At 37.7% G+C, this 17,923-nt stretch overlaps 1 protein-coding gene across 5 annotated transcripts in view; it reads left to right on the top strand.

Annotated features, from left to right (window-relative positions):
• The first annotated feature begins 549 nt into the window (after positions 1-549).
• NCKAP1 (NCK associated protein 1) overlaps positions 550-17,923 on the top strand; it is a 108,923-nt gene continuing 91,549 nt past the window's right edge. For 3 of the 5 annotated variants that reach the window (XM_023259530.2, XM_023259533.2, XM_023259529.2), the window contains exons 1-2: positions 550-893; positions 17,332-17,349. In XM_023259530.2, coding sequence (XP_023115298.1) covers positions 786-893; positions 17,332-17,349 — 126 coding nt within the window. In that variant the 5' untranslated portion in view covers positions 550-785. The remainder of the gene's footprint in view (positions 894-17,331; positions 17,350-17,923) is intronic. The other 2 variants (XM_023259532.2, XM_023259531.2) reach the window with 1 other exon arrangement.

Raw genomic sequence — 17,923 nt, 5'->3', positions numbered from 1 at the left:
GTTCAGCGACAAGCGTCTGTCAAGCGGTGGGAGGAAAAAGAGCTTGGAGCCTCCAGCCCACTCTTAGACGAAAGTCGCCTGAAACGCTCCCCTCCCCCCCACCCCCCCGGACTTCTGCTGATTTCTTTAGGAAGGTGCTGCAGAAAGGCAACTTTTGGGAACTTGTAGAAGGGTGTGGGGCGACGCGGGACGAGCGTGGAAATGCGACTCCACTTGATCTCAGCTTAGGACTCCCACACTGGGATCAAGCGCAGCGGGCGCGGGGGGCCGGGACTGGGGCGCGAGCCCAGTCCGAAGCGGCAGCGGCAGCGGCGAGGCCGGGCGGGGCGGGCGAAGGCCCCCAGGGCGCAGTTCCCCGTCCGGCCTCGCGGGGGCGCCGGCGCGGCCGATCAGGTGACCGAGCGCTCGTCCTGGGCTGCGGGAAGCGGCCTCGTTCTCAGCCGCCGGAGACGCCGCCGCCGCCGCCACACCTAGTGGAGGAGCCGGGGAAGGCGGCTCGGTGGGGGCTGGGGCGGAGAGCGCCGGGGGTGGGGACGGAAGGGCGGCGGGCGGAAGGCAGGAGGCTGCCGGGACGCGGGCTCCTACGGGGGAAGGGACCCCCGAGGCGTCTGCCGCGGCTCGCTCAGTCACCGGCGCGGGATTGGGGCGCAAGGGTCATGGGCGCTCTCCCCTGAGACGGAGGTCGCGGGCGGTGGGGGAGGAGGCCCGACAGAGGTTGCGGCGGAGGCCGCGGGCCGGTGACTGGGTGCGAGGCGGCCGGCGGCGGCACCACCACCAGCACCACCATGTCGCGCTCCGTGCTGCAGCCCAGTCAGCAGAAGCTGGCGGAGAAGCTCACCATCCTCAACGACCGGGGCGTCGGTATGCTGACTCGCCTCTACAACATCAAAAAGGTGCGCACGGGCCGGCGAGACCGCGGCGGGGGCAGCGGGCGGGCCGAGGAAGGACGCGCGGCCGGGGAAAACCGGGGGTGGGGGCAGCGGGCGGCGCCCGAGGCAAAAATCACGGCAGTGCCGCGTCAGGCCGGGCCCGGGGTCGCCGAGAAGCGCCGCGGCCTATTGCGGAGTCCCGGCGCCTCCCCCGGTGGCGGGCGGGCCGGCCGGAGGCAGAGAGAAGCCATTTCCCAGCTCCCAGCGGCGGGATCCGGCCGGGCCGGCGCGGGGCCCGGGGCGCCGCTGCCGCCCCCTCCTCGGCGCCCCCGCCCCCGGAGCGGGGTCTACGGGAAAGGGAGGGCAGAGGGTGGGCGAGATTGGGGGAGGGGGGAGGAGATAGGAAAACTTGGGTGTTCATAACTGAGGTTGAATGGTAGGAATCTGTCGGAGGTGGTAGCAATTTTGTCTCAGTTTTTTGGTGTGTAAGCGTGTGGATGTGGGAAGGGAATGGCTAATCGGGATGAACCCCGCATCTCCTCCACTTGCCACTTTATTTTGGATTGCTAAATAACAGTCGTTTGAGAGCATGTTGACAATTTGGAATTATTTCATTTTGAAGGTAGAGAGGAGGGGAAAGTGAGGGTGGAACCAATTTTCTTCTGAAATACTTCTGGGCTGTGAGTCACGAGAACAGGAATAACAACCTTCTCTCCCATCCCTCTTTACTCCTCCTCTTAGTTTTTGCAACCATGTCTATCTAATAGCACCGAAACACCATTTCTTAAAGTTCGGTGTCGGTACAATTAGAACTGTAAATATGTTGCTATTACTGCTGGTTTATAACATGTAAGGAAAATTTGTGTAGTTGTAACTCAGAGGCCCATCGAAAGTCTTTAAATGGCCTCAGTAGAATAAGAAATGGAAGGCTGAGTTGGAGTTAAGAGAAATAGATGTAAAGATAGGACAAATATTGTATTAATTTATCTTGAGAGAAAACAGACCAAAATCGTTTTCCTTTTAAGGCAAGGTTAGTAAGTTTCAAAGAACGTGGTGAAGAGCAAATTAAAGAGATTTTTGGGCACACTCTACCATTTTTTGAGTTTGCAGTGTGTATTTGATGTCATGTTTTCATAATTATTTTTGTTGGCATGTTAACTATATCATGAACATTCCTTGTAGCTTGACCATAGCAATATAATTATAATGTGTGTAGATTAGGGCTGATGAAGAAATATTTTTTTGAAATCCATATCATGGAGTTCAAGTTTTAAAACTGATTTATTCCAACAATTTGATATAGATGTTGTAATTCTAAAGGAGAAGACTATGCTAGCTTAATAGTGATAAATTTTTTATAAGGATGGCTTGTGTTCCTGTTGCTCACCTGAATGCAAGGATTGATTTGCCTCTAAACTCAGTAAAATCTGGAGAGGGCAACTGCAACATGTCTATTCAGTTTGTTACATCTTCTGTGGCAGGAGCTCAGCGTCATCACAAAGAAGCCCTCTGCATTTACCAAAGAGCTTTGGTTATACATTTATGGTAGATGGAAACAACTTAATTTTAGATAGTACTACTTACAGGTTGTACTGACTTGGACTTTTCTTGTGATATTATGCTCCTTAACAAAGTTTCAAATTAGTTCCTATATGAACTTTGTCTAAAAAAACAAGCAAGGCAAACGGTACTAAAAATTACTAGACCTGTGGTATTGTGGTTAAAGGAAATGGTTACGATGGTTTTCAGAAAAGGAAGTGAGAGTAACATCAAAAGTGATTTGGGTATTTGGGCAAAATACCTTTTTAAGCATGCATTTAGACATTTTTATGGTATAAACACAACCAAACTTTACCTATTCTACCTTCATAAATTGCACAAAATTAAAACAAACTTGAAGCATTTGAACTCCTGTTATTTCAGTTCACTGCCTTAAAAGCTTGTTTTTTTCACTTCCTGTTTTGAGAAGCTTCAGGTTCTTATATTACTGAGCTATTGAAATTTAAAATGATTTGAACGTGATTATTCCATCCAATTGTCAAATATTTGAGTTATTGTTATATTTCAGCACTTAATGCATATTTAGAGTTTATTGAGAAATATTTTGTCTATCTTGCCTTATGTTCCCTCTGGGCATGGACAGTGTTAACTCATTTTTGAATTACTGGTACTTAGGGCCTTACCCGGTCCAGAGTTTTCCATTAAGTCTTGTTGAAATGGATGAATAATACATATATATATGTGCATATATATTGGTGCACATATGTACAATGTATATATTTAACATATATGGCATGTTAAAAAATACATATACGCATTTAACATATATAACATATGAGTGTGTGTATAATCTTGCTCTAGTTTTAATAATAGCTTTTGGTTTGCTCTCCTTGTGCAATTTTGCATACAAATGCATCAGATAGCTTTTGCATCTTTTAGCCTATAGAGTTGTCTATAAGACTGGCATGTCTTCCTGGCTGGCTAGGGATTGAAACATTTGTTCAAAAATCTTGCCAAAAAAAGTGAGTAAGATTGGTTCACCATGTGTTTATAAGGTTCTTGGTGTCTGCATTTTTATGACTGTATAAGCTACATCTTTTTAATCCCAATCTTACAGTTCTCAAAAAAACCTTCCACTGCATAATACATGTCTACCAATCAATTATCACATTTTTATTAATGCGTACATGCATTAGATTGTCTATCAGATATGATTCCTGTTTCAGTTGGAAGTCTACATGGAAATATTTTAGTGAGCATACACAATGAAAATACTTAAAGTGACCTGAGTAAAATAACTTCATAAGTTACTGTAATAAAAAATAATATACTGGGGTGCCTGGGTGGGTCATTTGATGAAGCATCTGACTCTTGATCTCAGCTCAGTCTTGATCTCAGGTTCCTGAGTTCAGGCCTTGCATTGGGCTCCATGCTGGGCATGAAGCCTACTTAAAAAAATCTATTATCTATATTTATATATGTATATACAGATGTATATATATATATGTATATATAGTGTATATATACACACACTTTAATGCTTATTACAGGAATATAATGTGGTTATTGAAGATGCCTTTTTATTTATTTATTATTATTTATTATTTTTATTTATTAGAACGCGAGTGGGGGAGAGGGGCAGAGGGAGAGAGAGAGAATCCCAAGCAGGCTCCATGACCAGCGTGGAGCACGACATGGGGCTTGATCCCAAGACCCTGGGATCATCACCTGAGCCCAAGTCACGTGTTGGATCCTCAACCAACTGATGCACCCATTGGTGCCCATTTTACTTTTTTTAAAAAGAAAATTGATCAGTTGAAAAAATTTTGAAATCTTAATATGCACAGGTTATGGAAATTTTTTTTAAATTTTTTTTTTTACGTTTATTTATTTTTGAGACAGAGAGAGAGCATGAACGGGGGAGGGTCAGAGAGCGAGGGACACACAGAATCTGAAACAGGCTCCAGGCTCTGAGCTGTCAGCACAGAGCCCGATGTGGGGCTCGAACTTACAGACTGTGTGAGATCATGACCTGAGCCGAAGTCAGTCGCCCAACTGACTGAGCCACCCAGGTGCCCCAGGTTATGGAAATTTTAAGGAACTTGTAGACTAATCACATCCTTGTGTGAGGACAGAAGGAGGAGTCGCCTGGGTAGCTCCGTCGGTTAAGTGTCTGACTCTAAATTTCCACTCAGACCATGATCTCATGGTTTTGAGTTCGAGCCCAGCTTTGGGCTCTGTGCTGGCAGTACGAGCCTGCTTGCTTGGGTTTTTTTCTTGCCGTCTCTGTGCCCCTACCCTGCTTGAGGGCGTGCATTGTCTCAAAATAAACATTTAAAAAAAAAAAAAAAGGAAAGAACAGGTGAAGGAGTTTAGGAAAAGACATGAAGGTGGTAGGTAGTTTTATGTTTAAATTTATTTGTGTCTTAATTCCTTAAAAATTCTGTTTTTTGTTGAAAAATATGTCTTTTTCCAGACCTGGTAATGCTACTTACCTACGTGTTGATTTTTAACATTTTCCAGTCTACTTTTATATCTGACTGTGGTGTGGTACTCGAAGTACAGTAGTGGGCCAGGGCTTAGGAGACCTGCATTCCAGTCTTCAATCTGTCACTGAGCGTTTTGTAACATCGGAGATGTCTTGACTTCCCTGAGCTTTATTTTTTCTCATCTGTAAAACAGAGGAAAATTAACTGTAAAAGGAATGTTAAAGTCCATTCTAGCTCTCATTATCTTATCTTTATAATGTTTACAGTGGCCCATTTTAAATAGTAACTGAGCTCAGTTTAGTTTCCATAATGCAGAGATAATGCCTGCTCTGCCTACTTCACAGGATTGTTTGTGAAGATAAAAGATAATAACAGTGTTAAAATAGTTTAAAACTTTCATGAATGTGTTTATTTAGGAGTCTCAGCAACTTTTTGGGGGGCAATGTTTGTTTTTTTCTGAAATTTTGCTGCTGTTAGCAAACACATTCCCAAATACCAAAACATTTTTGCTGAGTTGAGCAAATATTTCTATTTTGTTTTTTCAAAGTCTCCTTTTTTTTTTTTCCTACCTATCACTAATATGAACGATAACTCTTTACTAGAAAGGTCTCAGTTAATATTTGCGTGATTTTTCTAGTTACATCATTGCCTTAATTCTAAACGACGGAAAAGAAGAAAAGACCCACCCAACTATTGCAGACTTTTTTTTGAATGGTGTGTGTTTGCAGATTTCAATGTATTTTCACTTGTTTAAAAAAAATTTTTTTTATTAGAGGCTCTCTTTTTTTTTTCATAGTCTTCTCCCCATGATTTTGGATACATTTATTTTATGAGGAAAAAATGAATAGGAGTATAAAAAAATTGAAAGTCCTTAGCTGGTACCTGCTTATTTAATGGAGGAAAAAAAAAAGATGCATGTGAAGGAGGGGTGTAGCGCAAGGTAAAGGGAGGGGAACCAGCTTTAGTTTTCTCTTTCAGTGTTCTCTTTCTCTTCATTTAGGGTATTATTTTCTCCATTCATCAATCAGGAGCAGAAACATGCTCCATAGATTGGTTTGTGGCAAGTTCTGGAGTAGTAAGTGTTGTTAGTATGAGATTCCCCCCACCCCCCACCCCCCAGGGGGGTTTCATGAGAGCCTTAAGTATGTTAAGAAGGAAACATCTCTCCATAAACCTGAATTAAATAATATATATTATTTATTTAAACAGATCCTATTATGTCTATTTGTAAGTTTATTTTTTAATGAGTGCTGCTTGTAAAAATGAGGATTTGATAATTTTTTTCTTGTAATATTGGATGGTAGGCTGAGGAAATAAAGATCACTGAAAAATACTTAGGAAAAATTATTTTTATTTTTTAATTTAATTTTTTTTTTTTTATATTTTATTTATTCTGTGAGAGACAGCACAAGCTGGGTAGGGGCAGAGAGAGAGGGGGACATAGAAGCCAAATCCGGCTCTGTGCCCATAGCAGTGAGCCTGATGTGGGGGCTCAAACTTACGAACTGTGAGATCATGACCTGAGCGAAGTCGGATGCTCAACCAACTGAGCGACCCAGGGACCCCATTTTTATTTTTTTTAAGTAGCAATGACAGATTATCCTTTGTGGACTTGTTAAGTAACTTAAATATTAAGGATTTTTTAATGATTACAAAAGGAATACATTTATTGTATTCCTGTTTATTGTTAGAAATTCAAACATAACAGAATTGTGTCACTTCAGAAATTTCTCTGCTTACCCATTTCCTACTTTTAAAAATAAACCTTGTATACTTACATGCTTTTCTGTGCAAATGCTAACATATGTGCATGCATATTTTATTACCTTTTGATTAAATTAGATTCTTTACAAAAATAAAAATGAAGCATCATGGATGCAGTTTACATATAAATGAAATTAGGGTCCTTAACCTATTGCTTGTATACTTTGTAAGAAAAATTTAAAAGAATGAACATAGCTACTAGCTGGCTATGTCCAATATGTTAAAAATGAGGCTCAGGTGAAAAACTGTCAGTGTCAGAAGTAATTGTCCTTCTTGACTAGGATGATTGAAAATCTAATCCATGTTATTGTTTGATAATATCCTAGGAATGTTCACATCAGTTAAATTCCAACAGTAATTTTGGGTCAGCTCCAGTAGTTATACACTTTGTTACTAGAATTAAATAGTTTCATCTCTTTATTGTCAAAAAAAAGTGTGTAATGAAATTAATGCTAGCTGCCATTGTATGCTGTTTATATTTTTTTTCTTTGTCTTTAGTTCTGTGATGTACATACTTATTTCTGGATAAAGGAGTTGAATTTGGAGAGGTTAAGTAATCTGTCCATTTTTTTTTTAGTTTATTAATTTTTTTTTAATAATCTCTATACCCAATGTGGGACTCGAACTCATGACCCCCAGATCAAGAGTTGCATGTTCTTCTGACTGAGTCAGCTGGAATTCAGATTGACACCTTTTTATTGACCACTAAGTATGGGCTCTTCTTTTAATTATTTTGCCATTAAGTTTACAGTCATTGATATATTTTTGGTAGATAGAATTAGATTTTGAACACAGTAACCTTAAAGAAATATGTAATTCTGTTATAGTTTTTGTCTTTACTGTAGATTGCATTTGTATGAACTTTGTATGGATTTGTATGAAAATTGAGATCATACTATCAGTGTACCAGAGTGATTATTGTTGGAGACTTCCGTTTAGCTTTGTCATGTGTTAAAATGAGCAGTGGTTTAGAATTAGGAAATTTATTTATGTATGTAAGTATGTATGTATATTTTTGAGAAAGTAAGAGACAGCCTGTTGAGCACAAGAGGGACAGAGAGAGAGGGAGACACAGAATTTGAAGCAGGCTCTAGGCTCTGAGCTGTCAACACAGAGCCCAATGTGGCACTTGAACTCATGAACCACAAGGTCGTGACTTGAGCTGAAGTCAGAAGCTTAACTGACTGAGCCACCCAGGTGCCCCTAGAATTAGGAACTTTAAAATTCAATTCAAATTTTTTTGGGAAACATATTTTGTATTTACTTTTCATGTTCTGTGCAGTTTTTCTTTGTGATTATTTCTAAAATTTAGTCCCTGACCTATTAAAATATACAAACTGAAAGAACTAATCATATAAACAATACTAAAGAAACAGGAACTTGCTTAAATTGGGGGAAGAGTATTTATAAAGCAGAAAGGAAAGTGTAAACTAAAAGATACAATGAAGTAGCATTTATCTTTCCTAATTTTAAGGACACATGGAATCATTTCCTAACTCGATACTCTGTTCCAAATTAAGTGGAATTTTAAATGTACTTTTTTCATTTTACATGAAGTCAAATGGTAACATTTTCACATTGAAAGTTCCATAACATGAAATATAAGAAGTGCAGTAAAGAAAGCCCCACCAGCAGGTACCAGGTACCGAATTCAGCTCAGGTCACGATCTCACGGTCCGTGAGTTCGAGCCCCGCGTCAGGCTCTGGGCTGATGGCTCAGAGCCTGGAGCCTGTTTCAGATTCTGTGTCTCCCTCTCTCTCTGCCCCTCCCCCGTTCATGCTCTGTCTCTCTCTGTCTCAAAAATAAATAAATTAAAAAAAAATTTTTTAAGGTATTTTATAAATCTTACGAGCTATTGTTTTAGTCCCAAATTTTGAGGGTTTCCATTTGTTTACTCTTCATTTGTTGAATGTCTTCCTTCATAGACACTGGTAAATTAATATACAGTCTCCAATGTCAAGAAGTTCATATTTTAGTAGGTATGAGAGATTTACAGAGATCTAACTGAAATGTATTATGTAAGTGTGATTATGGGAATCTTCAGAAGAGTGTTGAAGATTCCATTCCGAGGAAGAAGAGATAATGACTTTTGTGCTTGGTTTTGAAGTAGGAATAGAAGCTTCAGGTAGGCAATGTCAAGGAGTAGTCAGTCATTATTTAAGGTTCCAAAACTTTTGTTCAGGAGAATATATAAAGATATAAAACATATAAGGTTATAAAATACCTTAGTAATGTCTAATGTCCTTCTTGCTGGCATACAGCTTTTAAACTTGTCTATCATTTTCCACAGTTGTAGTATATTCTGAGAGAATATACTTGAGAGAACTAGATTCTAGATAAAGCTCCGGTACTATATATATATTTTTAAATTTTTTAATGTTTATTTATTTGTGAGAGAGACAGAGACAGAGTGCGACTGGGGGACAGGCAGAGAGAGAGGGAGACACAATCTGAAGCAGGCTCCAGGCTCTGGGCTGTCAGCACAGAGTCTGATGCGGGGATCGAACCCACAAACCGTGAGATCATGACCTGAGCTGAAGTTGGACGCTTACCTGACTGAGCCACCCAGGTGCCCTTCTATTTTGTTTTTTAAACTTTGGACAAGTTATTTAACCTTTCTGGGTTATAATAGTTTCTTTATTTATAAGCTTCGAAGACTAGTGGTTCTTAGCCAGGGATACATAATGTAATCATTTTAAAGGGTTTTTAAAAATACATGTGTATCTTGACACAAACTACTGAGAAGAAAAAGCCCCTGAAGTGATTCTGATGTTAAGAGCCACTAAGATAAGTAAAATATGTTTTTAATACCTCTGATTTCTTTCTCAGGAAGTTGTTCACTGTAGTGATTTAATTTTGTTTTCTGTGGTATAACTAAATTTCTGGAATGCTAGTAGACTGCGTGTAGACTTTCTACCAGCAAAATCAGCTACTGAGTATTTGTTCTCAGCTTCTGTTATGCTTCAAGATACACTTTTTATTTTCTATGCCATGTTAATCTTCTTGATTCTAACTCTTGAAATCTTAAATAGATACGCCGTTTCTCCTACATCTGTGGAATACTCTTTTTATTTTTTATTTTTAAGTAATCTCTGCAACCAACGTGGGGCTTGAACTCACAACTCTGAGATCAAGAGTTGCATGCTTCACCAACTGAGCCAGCCAGGCACCCCTGTGGAATACTCTTTAATTAACCTTATAAGGTTGAGAATTCAATGAGTTAATTAATATTAAGTGCTAGTGCAGTGCCTGGCACAAGAGTAAGAAATAAATAAGTTTTCGCTATTGTTATCAAACCTATTCCTGGGCCTTGAAACAAAGTGGACCTTTAATAAGTGTTTATTTTTTTCCCCTGTTAAATCCACCTCAAGACAACTTCTGGAAATATTTCTTAATTATCCTTTTTAACTACCTGACATTATAGTTTGATATCTACTTACTGCTAATACAGAGTAAGTATTTATATGTATTTCAGAAATGTGTTCTTCAGTAGTCCTTTAGAGTAGCTTCTTTAAAACAGTAAAAATATGGTCATATATAATGCTTTTTAAAAAACTATGGAACACCTTTGTTTTATAAATGGAGATGTTTTTCTGTATTGCAAGCTGAAAAATGTTTAATAGCAACAGTGACATAGACCTCTTCTTTTGAATTGAGTAGTAATTAGTAATGCATTTGAATCGTTAAAATTTTTTAAATGTTTCTTTTTGAGAGAGAGAGAGAGAGAGTGAGCAAGTGGGAGAGGGGTAGAGAGGGAGACAGAAGTTCTGAAGCAAGCTCCATGCTGACAGCAGAGAGTCTCATGTGGGGCTCAAACCCAGAAACCATGAGATTATTACCTCGAGCCAATGTTGAACAGTTAACTGTGCCACCCAACTGCCCCTATATCATTAAAATTTTTAATTAATTTTGAATTATATAAGACATTGAAATATTTCTTAAGTTTGTGATTTTTCCCAGAACTAGTGCTTAGAAAACAATAAGCATAATTTATATACCTTTAAGGTGGATGTTATTAGCTGTAAATAACAGGTAGTTATTGATAAATTTACATTAATTAAAAAAATTATTTTTTTATTAAAATTTTTTTTTATGTTTATTTATTTTTGAGACAGAGGGAGACAGAGTGCGAGCTGGGGAGGGGCAGAGAGAGAGGGAGACACAGAATCCGAAACAGGCCCTAGGCTCCGAGCTATCAGCACAGCGCCCGACATGTGGCTCGAACTCATGGACTGCGAGATGATGACCTGAGCCGAAGTCGGATGCTCAACCGACTGAGCCACCCAGGCACCCCTAAAAAACTTTTTTTAATGTTTGTTTATTTTTGAGAGACAGAGCATGAGTTGGGGGGGAGGCGCACATAGAGGCAGGGTGACACAGGATCCGAAGCAGTCTCCAGGCCCTGCTGCCAGCAGGATGCTGCTGGATGCGGGGCTCAAACTCACAAATCGTGAGATCATGACCTGAACTGAAGTTGGATGCTCAATCGACTTGAGTCACTCAGGTGCCCCAATTTATATTAATATTAAAGAAAGCATTTCTAATAATTCCAGTTAACTTTCCTGTGAAGCTTCTTAATCTAAATTTTAGCAGTGAATTGGTTTTTTTTTTTTTTTTCACCTGCCCAAGCTCAAGGGGAAGTTCAGAGCAGTTTGGTTTGCCAAAATGTAGGTGATATGGACAAGAAAACAAAATAATTGGAAAATTAACCACTAATATGAGAATTTAAGGCTTGTTTTGCTTCTGACAGATTTTCCAGTACTTATTGAAAAATTTTATTGTATTATTTTCATTATTTCTAAAATAAATAAAAGAAGGCTAGGTAAGTTGCTTTACTAGTCCATGATTTTAGGTGATGTTCATTCTTCCTCTAGGCTTTAATGTCAGTTAATTTCCTTGGAGACTCGGGAGAATCTTGGTCCTGTTATGCTTTTAATTGTGCAAAACCTTTAAAAACTCTGACTTTTTTTTATTGAGAAAAAATTAAATTCCTGTTTCTATATAAATTGGTAACATTTTGCATTTTTCTATTCTTCCCTTACATATTCAGATGGGGCTGGTTTCTTTCCTGTACTCTCACAAATAGTATTCTCACTCTGATCTCTGGGATTTTATTCATTTTATTTATTTTTAAGATTTTTTTTTTTTAATGTTTTATTTTTGAGAGAGAGCATGAGTGGGGGAGGGGCAGAGAATCTGAAGCAGCTCTAGGCTCTGAGCTGTCAGCACAGAGCTCGACATGGGGCTTAAACCCACAGACCATGAGATCATGACCTGAGCTGAAGTCAGATGCTTAACCAACTGAGCCACCCAGGCACCCCTGTTCATGTTTTTTAATTAAATTATTGAATTTATTTTATATTTTTAAAAAGTTCATTTATTTTGAGAGAGAGAGTGGCAGAGGGGCAGAGAGAGGGAGAGAGAGAATCCTAAGCAGGCTCAGCACTGTTGGCACAGAGCCCCACTCCACGCTCCATCTCTCATGATTCTGGCTCAGGTCTTGATTTCATGGTTTGTGAAATTGAGCAAGGGGCTCTGGGTGGATAGCAAGAAGCCGGCTTGGGATTCTCTTTCTCTCTGCTCCTCCCTGACTTGTACTTTCCCTGTCTCTCCTAAAATTAATAAACGTTAAGAGTCGGACACTTAACCAGGTGAGCCAGCCAGGTGCCTGTAAGTTACTATATTTAAAAAATTGGTTTGTTCTATAGTTTTTTGGCAAAGGAATGTGATTTACTGCTGACTTAGATAGACTAGGACTTAAAAAATAAAACTGATCGAACTAAGCAGGTTTTTCCTTTGATAGTAATTACTCCAATGAAAGTTTTGAGCAGCTGAGGTAGTGAAAGAATGGAGCATGTTTTTTTACTTTTTGTGTTTTAAAAAATTTTTTTTAATTAAGCATTTTTAGTGCTTTGGAATCTTTGGGTCCTCAACAGCTAATAGTTGTAAAACCTTAATTTTTCTGAAGCTCCTTTCCTCTCCGTTGAGTGATGGGTTAGACACTTTCTAAAGCATAGATGTTTTACACACAACAGGTGCCCAGTAAATGTCCTCTTTATTCCATACCCTTGTTGTTGTTTTCTTTTTTCTTTTAAAAAATTTTTTTAATGTTTATTTATATTTGAGAGAAAGAGTGTGAGTGGGGGAGGGGGCAGAGAGAGAGAGAGAGAGAGGGAGACATAGAATTTGAAGCAGGCTTCAGGCTTTGAGCTGTTACCCAGAGCCCAATGTGGGGCTTGAACTCACAAATTGCAAGAACACGACCTGAGCCAAAGTCATATGCTTAACTGACTGAGCCACCCAGGCGCCCCTGTTTTCTGCTTTCTTGATTGTCGCATAATCTCTTATGAATAGAGGACTATTTCTATCTATATTTGATTTTTTTAATACAAGTTCTTGAAAAAACATGTAGCACTAATCACATAAAATTAATCTGTGTTATGTAATCTTATGTTGTGACAGCCTAAGGAAGGGACTTGGAAGGGGTTTTGGTGGTAGATTGGCAGAAATATTTGTTTTAAGGTTTACTTTAAAATCACATAAAGTTTGGTCTTGAGGTTTCCAGTGAAGGATGTTTACTTTTTGGCATGAGTAAAATATTATGTGGTTTTCTAAAACATCTTTGTTCTTTATTTTTGGTAATAAATATTATATTTGTATTTTGTGAAAAAAATGAACTTGGAGATGTCGATTGAAATACTGACCTAGAATTGGTTACATAGAAAATCTTAACTTTGATAATTGGGAACTCACTATAGATATTGATGTGTTTTGGGAAGTTTTATTTTAAGAAATAGAAGATGATTATTTAGAACTTAATTATTAAGTGCTTATGTACCAGGCACTGGAATAAGCACTTTATTTGCATTTTGTCTTTTAAAAATCTGTACAATCTACCCTGTTAAGTAGGTAATATTAGTACCCTTCATTTGTGGATTATAGAACCGAAGTTCAGAGATTAAACAACTTGCCAGGGAGTCATATGGGCTGTGCTCTTTGACTCAGAGACAGATTTCTTAGTTATTATATTTAAGTATTCCCTTTAACACTAGTGCAATTTTATCTGTCACATTATATAGTAATAACTTAAATAAAATATTAAAAAAAATTCAAAAAACCTAAGGGGCACCTGGGTGACTCAGTTGGTTGAGCGTCCGACTTCGGCTCAGGTCATCATCTCGCAATTTGTGAGTTCGAGCCCCGCATCGGGCTCTGTGCTGACAGCTCGAGCCTGGAGCTCCCTTTGGATTCTGTGTCTTCTTCTCTCTCTGCCCCTCCCCCACTTGTGCTCTGTCTCTCTCTATCAAAAATAAATATTTAAAAAAATTTATATAGTCATAACCTTGTTGAATTTAAAGATAAGTAGAATATTCATAGAAAATAAAATTTCAATTGTGAGAACTGGAAGTTTAAGTATATAAATATTTAAATTTGCTTTAGATCTTCTGGAATTTTAAATTACAGTATTTTATGCATTATGAAAGCATGGTAAGTCAAGATAAACAAGATTTTGGAGTGGGTTTTTTTTTTTTTTAAATTCTGTGGTTCAGATATAGTGTCCTTTTTCTCTAGTGAAGTAGCTCTTTTAGCCAATTAAGCAAAAAAAAAAAAAATTTTTTTTTTCAGTAGGGCTATAAGTTCAGTTATTTAGATGCAATTTTGCCCTGTACTCACCTTTTCCTTCTTTCTTTTTCTTTTTTTGGTGTGTGTGGCATGGTGGAAGTATTCAAAAGTTTTATTTAATTTAATTAGTAATTTGTTAAATCTTTTGATTCAGTCTTTATGGTAAGCCTTTTTGATATGTATTACTGTAAAATGTGTTAATAACTAAGTACAGTAGTATATGTCATTTTCTTAAATGTGCCACTTCAAAGGATGATACTTTTGAGAGTGAAAGATTAATTTTGTGTAATATTGTAGTTGTAGGATGAGGTAGAGTTTCATAGGTACCAACTGCAGACAGTGTTTTTGAAATACAGGTTGTTATTTTATGATATCTTTGTCCTCCATATCCTGAAAATGAAATGTGCTGAGTTAGGGTGGGGAAGAAGAAGATTAATTTTTATAAACTGAGACAGCTGGTTACTTGGAATTTTGCTATACTGTTTTGGTATAGTAGGAAATCCCCCCCCCCCTTTTTTTTAATGTTTATTTATTTTGAGAAAGAGCAGGCAAGCAGGGGAGGAGCAGAGAGAGAATCCCAAGCAGGCTTCATGCTGTCAGCACAGAGCCTGATATGGGACTTGAACCTTAGGAATCACGAGATCATGACTTCAGCAGAAGTCCGTCGCTTAACCAACTGAGCCATCCAGGCGCCCAAGTAGGAAATCCTTTTTTAAAAAAATCTTCATTTTTGAGAGAGAGAGAGAGAGTGAATGGGGGAGGGAGACAGAGGATCTGAAGCAGGCTCCGTGCTGACAGCAGAGAGCCCAATGCAGGGCTCAGACTTATGAACCATGAGATCATGACCTGAGCCAAAGTCAGATGCTTAACTGACTGAGCCATCTAGGCACCCTAGTAGGAAATCCTTTTTAACTGAATTATTAAGTACGGCTTTTTGTTAGATGTATTTATTTACTTAGATGTTAGCTTTTAGTCAGGTCATTGTTTTTTTTCTTGTACTTCTTTTTTCTTTGCTTGAGTTTTCCTTACACAGTGTCTCTGTTGGTATTTGAGTAAATCAAGCAGGTTGATTTCAGAAAAAATAAAATAAGGTCTAGTACTTTTGTATAGTACCTATGAACCCTGTACTTTTTATTGGCATTTCTGAGTGCTCGTGGTATGCTAATTATCTGTAAATTGCATGCATGCACACACACATACACACACAGATATTCATGTAATGGGGCTAAAGACTTTATAGGGTAAATTGCATTTATTATCAACCTATGTAACAGATGGAAAAACTGAGGCATAGAGGAGTAAAATCACTTGCTCATGGTTATGCAGCTAGGAAGTGATGGAGCTAGGATTTGAATGTCTTGGAAATCATGTTCTTAACTATTAGGTTAAACTGTAAAAGTACAACAAATTTGGTATTTAGACATAGGGCAAATGAAGGAAATATGTGATTAGAAGAGTGAATTGTAGTCATTATTTCTAGTTCCATATACTATGATAAATACTGTTTTGCAATTACTATTCATGAGACTTTTACTTGAGTAATTATAATTATTGTAGCTGTTATTGACAACAACGAGCATTTTTAGAGCATTTTAGAGCACTTATGTGTCAGTCCTTCAGCTAAATATTGTACACAGTTTATCTCTTTTATAATCCTCATAATGAATGTATGAGGTAAGTACTAACTTCCTCATTTAAACATGAAGAAACTGAGACTAGGAGATATTTTGTAATATATTCAAGTCCTATGGATTGTAAGTGGTGAAGATTAAAACCCAGTAGGTTTTAGAGTCTGTGTTCTGTCTCCCACTATCGTATGTTTAGCTATGGCTCATTGAGCAGGGTGGAAAAAGGTAAATCAATTCCAAGGAAAGATTATACAACCATTTATTTTTCCACTGAAATGAAATTCCATTCTTTTAGTTTTTAGAGGGAGAAGGAAGAGTTCCTCTTATATATACATGCTCACCTGAGCACGTATATATGTGAGCATACATATATGTTAGTTTTCAGATACTTGATTAAATTCTTATACAGTAGAATTTGTGCTCATGGGAAATGGGTATAGTAGTCTATCGTATTTTTGTTATTAGATAGTCACTAATATTGTTAGAATGGATAGTTAAATTTTTAAATATTAGAATATGGAGGATAAAACATTTCATTAAAAAACTGAATGTAATAAAAAAATAAACTGAATGTAATTTGGAATCACTTTAGGATTCTGCACCACCTCAGGCAATATTTAGGAAACTTGATTTTCATTGTATCATTGGTGTAAGGAAATGCTAATCTAGGTATTTCTGTTTGGACAGAATTTTAGTATGTGGTTCTTAGTTATTATATAGCATAATATTTTGGGGGAGGTGGACTAATTAACAAATTAGTTTATGTGCAATAAATGATGGTCTGAAGAAAACTCAGATATATTTTAGTATTTATGATGTTGAAGTAGAATTTGCATAGTTGCCTTGTGTGAATCTCGTGAAGGGTTATGAAGTTCTAAATTTCTTAAGTTAATTTTGCTTTATCTGCTTATGTTTGAGAATTAAGAGCATTCTTAATGCATTCCTATTTCCATTTGGAAAATACAGGAATGTTTGCATTGATTTTTATACTTTGACTTGGAAGGGAGTTAGGTGATTTTTGAAAAATAGTTTCAATTTGGGCTGAAGTGCAAAAGTCATCCAATAACAATTTACTTTTATTCTTGGCTACCGTTTCTTTTTAAGGTATGTAAAATTTCACTGACGGTTTTGCTCCTGTTTTTATAGTTGCATGTAGTCTTCATTTTTCCTTCTAGTATTATTTTAAGTTGATTTAGAAAGAGCACCAAGAAACTGACATGGTTGTACACTTACACAGTAGTATTTAAATATATATGAATAGTGTAAACTCTATAAAATCTATTGTATACTAAACTCGCTACTTAGAATACCTTTAAAATTGTAGCACCATATAGTTCTAATCTTGTTTTGTTATTCATAGTCTGCGGTGCATAAGTTCTCTACTGAAACGTATGTCATAGTTTGACAATCATTGTTTACACGTAATTTTCTCTCTTTTTATTACAATGCTTCCCCAGCAAGGACAAGTTTGGAAGGTTTGCAAAGCTTTTCACCTTCCCTTTGCCCGCTTGCCCGCTTTCAGATCAGTTTCATGTTTCATAACTTCTCTTTCTGCAATTCACAACATAGCCATAGTAAAAGATGAAAAAAAAAACATTAAATTGCAATATGATATTTCCTCACACATAGTAGAGAGATAAAACTTTTCAAAGGACACATTAAAAAAAATGCAATGAGAAGTTAAATAGCAATGTTATAGTTTAATTCCCTAAGAAATAACATCTCACTAGCAAGCAGTTAAATGTCGCATAACGAACCACTGAATAGTACTGATTATATTCTGTATTGCTAATAGTTCAGATAAAAAGTTCTTTCTAATGCTTACATTTGTATAATGCTTTACAGTTTACTACAGAGAATGCTATATGGCTGATGTGGTCAAAATGTAAACATTCCCATTTATTCTGTGCTTACGAGATCTAGAACAGATACAGATTCATTGTTTGACGTGCTGCCGGTATGATGGAAAAATACTGTTGTGACTCAGGTGTTCAGAGGAACAGGTTACACACTTGAGTACTATAAAGACAATTTTAGCAGCTTCCAGTT

This window comes from Felis catus, chromosome C1, assembly GCF_018350175.1.
Source record: "Felis catus isolate Fca126 chromosome C1, F.catus_Fca126_mat1.0, whole genome shotgun sequence".
In the NCBI taxonomy this organism is placed as follows: domain Eukaryota; kingdom Metazoa; phylum Chordata; class Mammalia; order Carnivora; family Felidae; genus Felis; species Felis catus.
The sequence above is the reverse complement of the archived record's forward strand: the minus strand, read 5'-3'. Positions and strand labels throughout refer to the sequence as shown.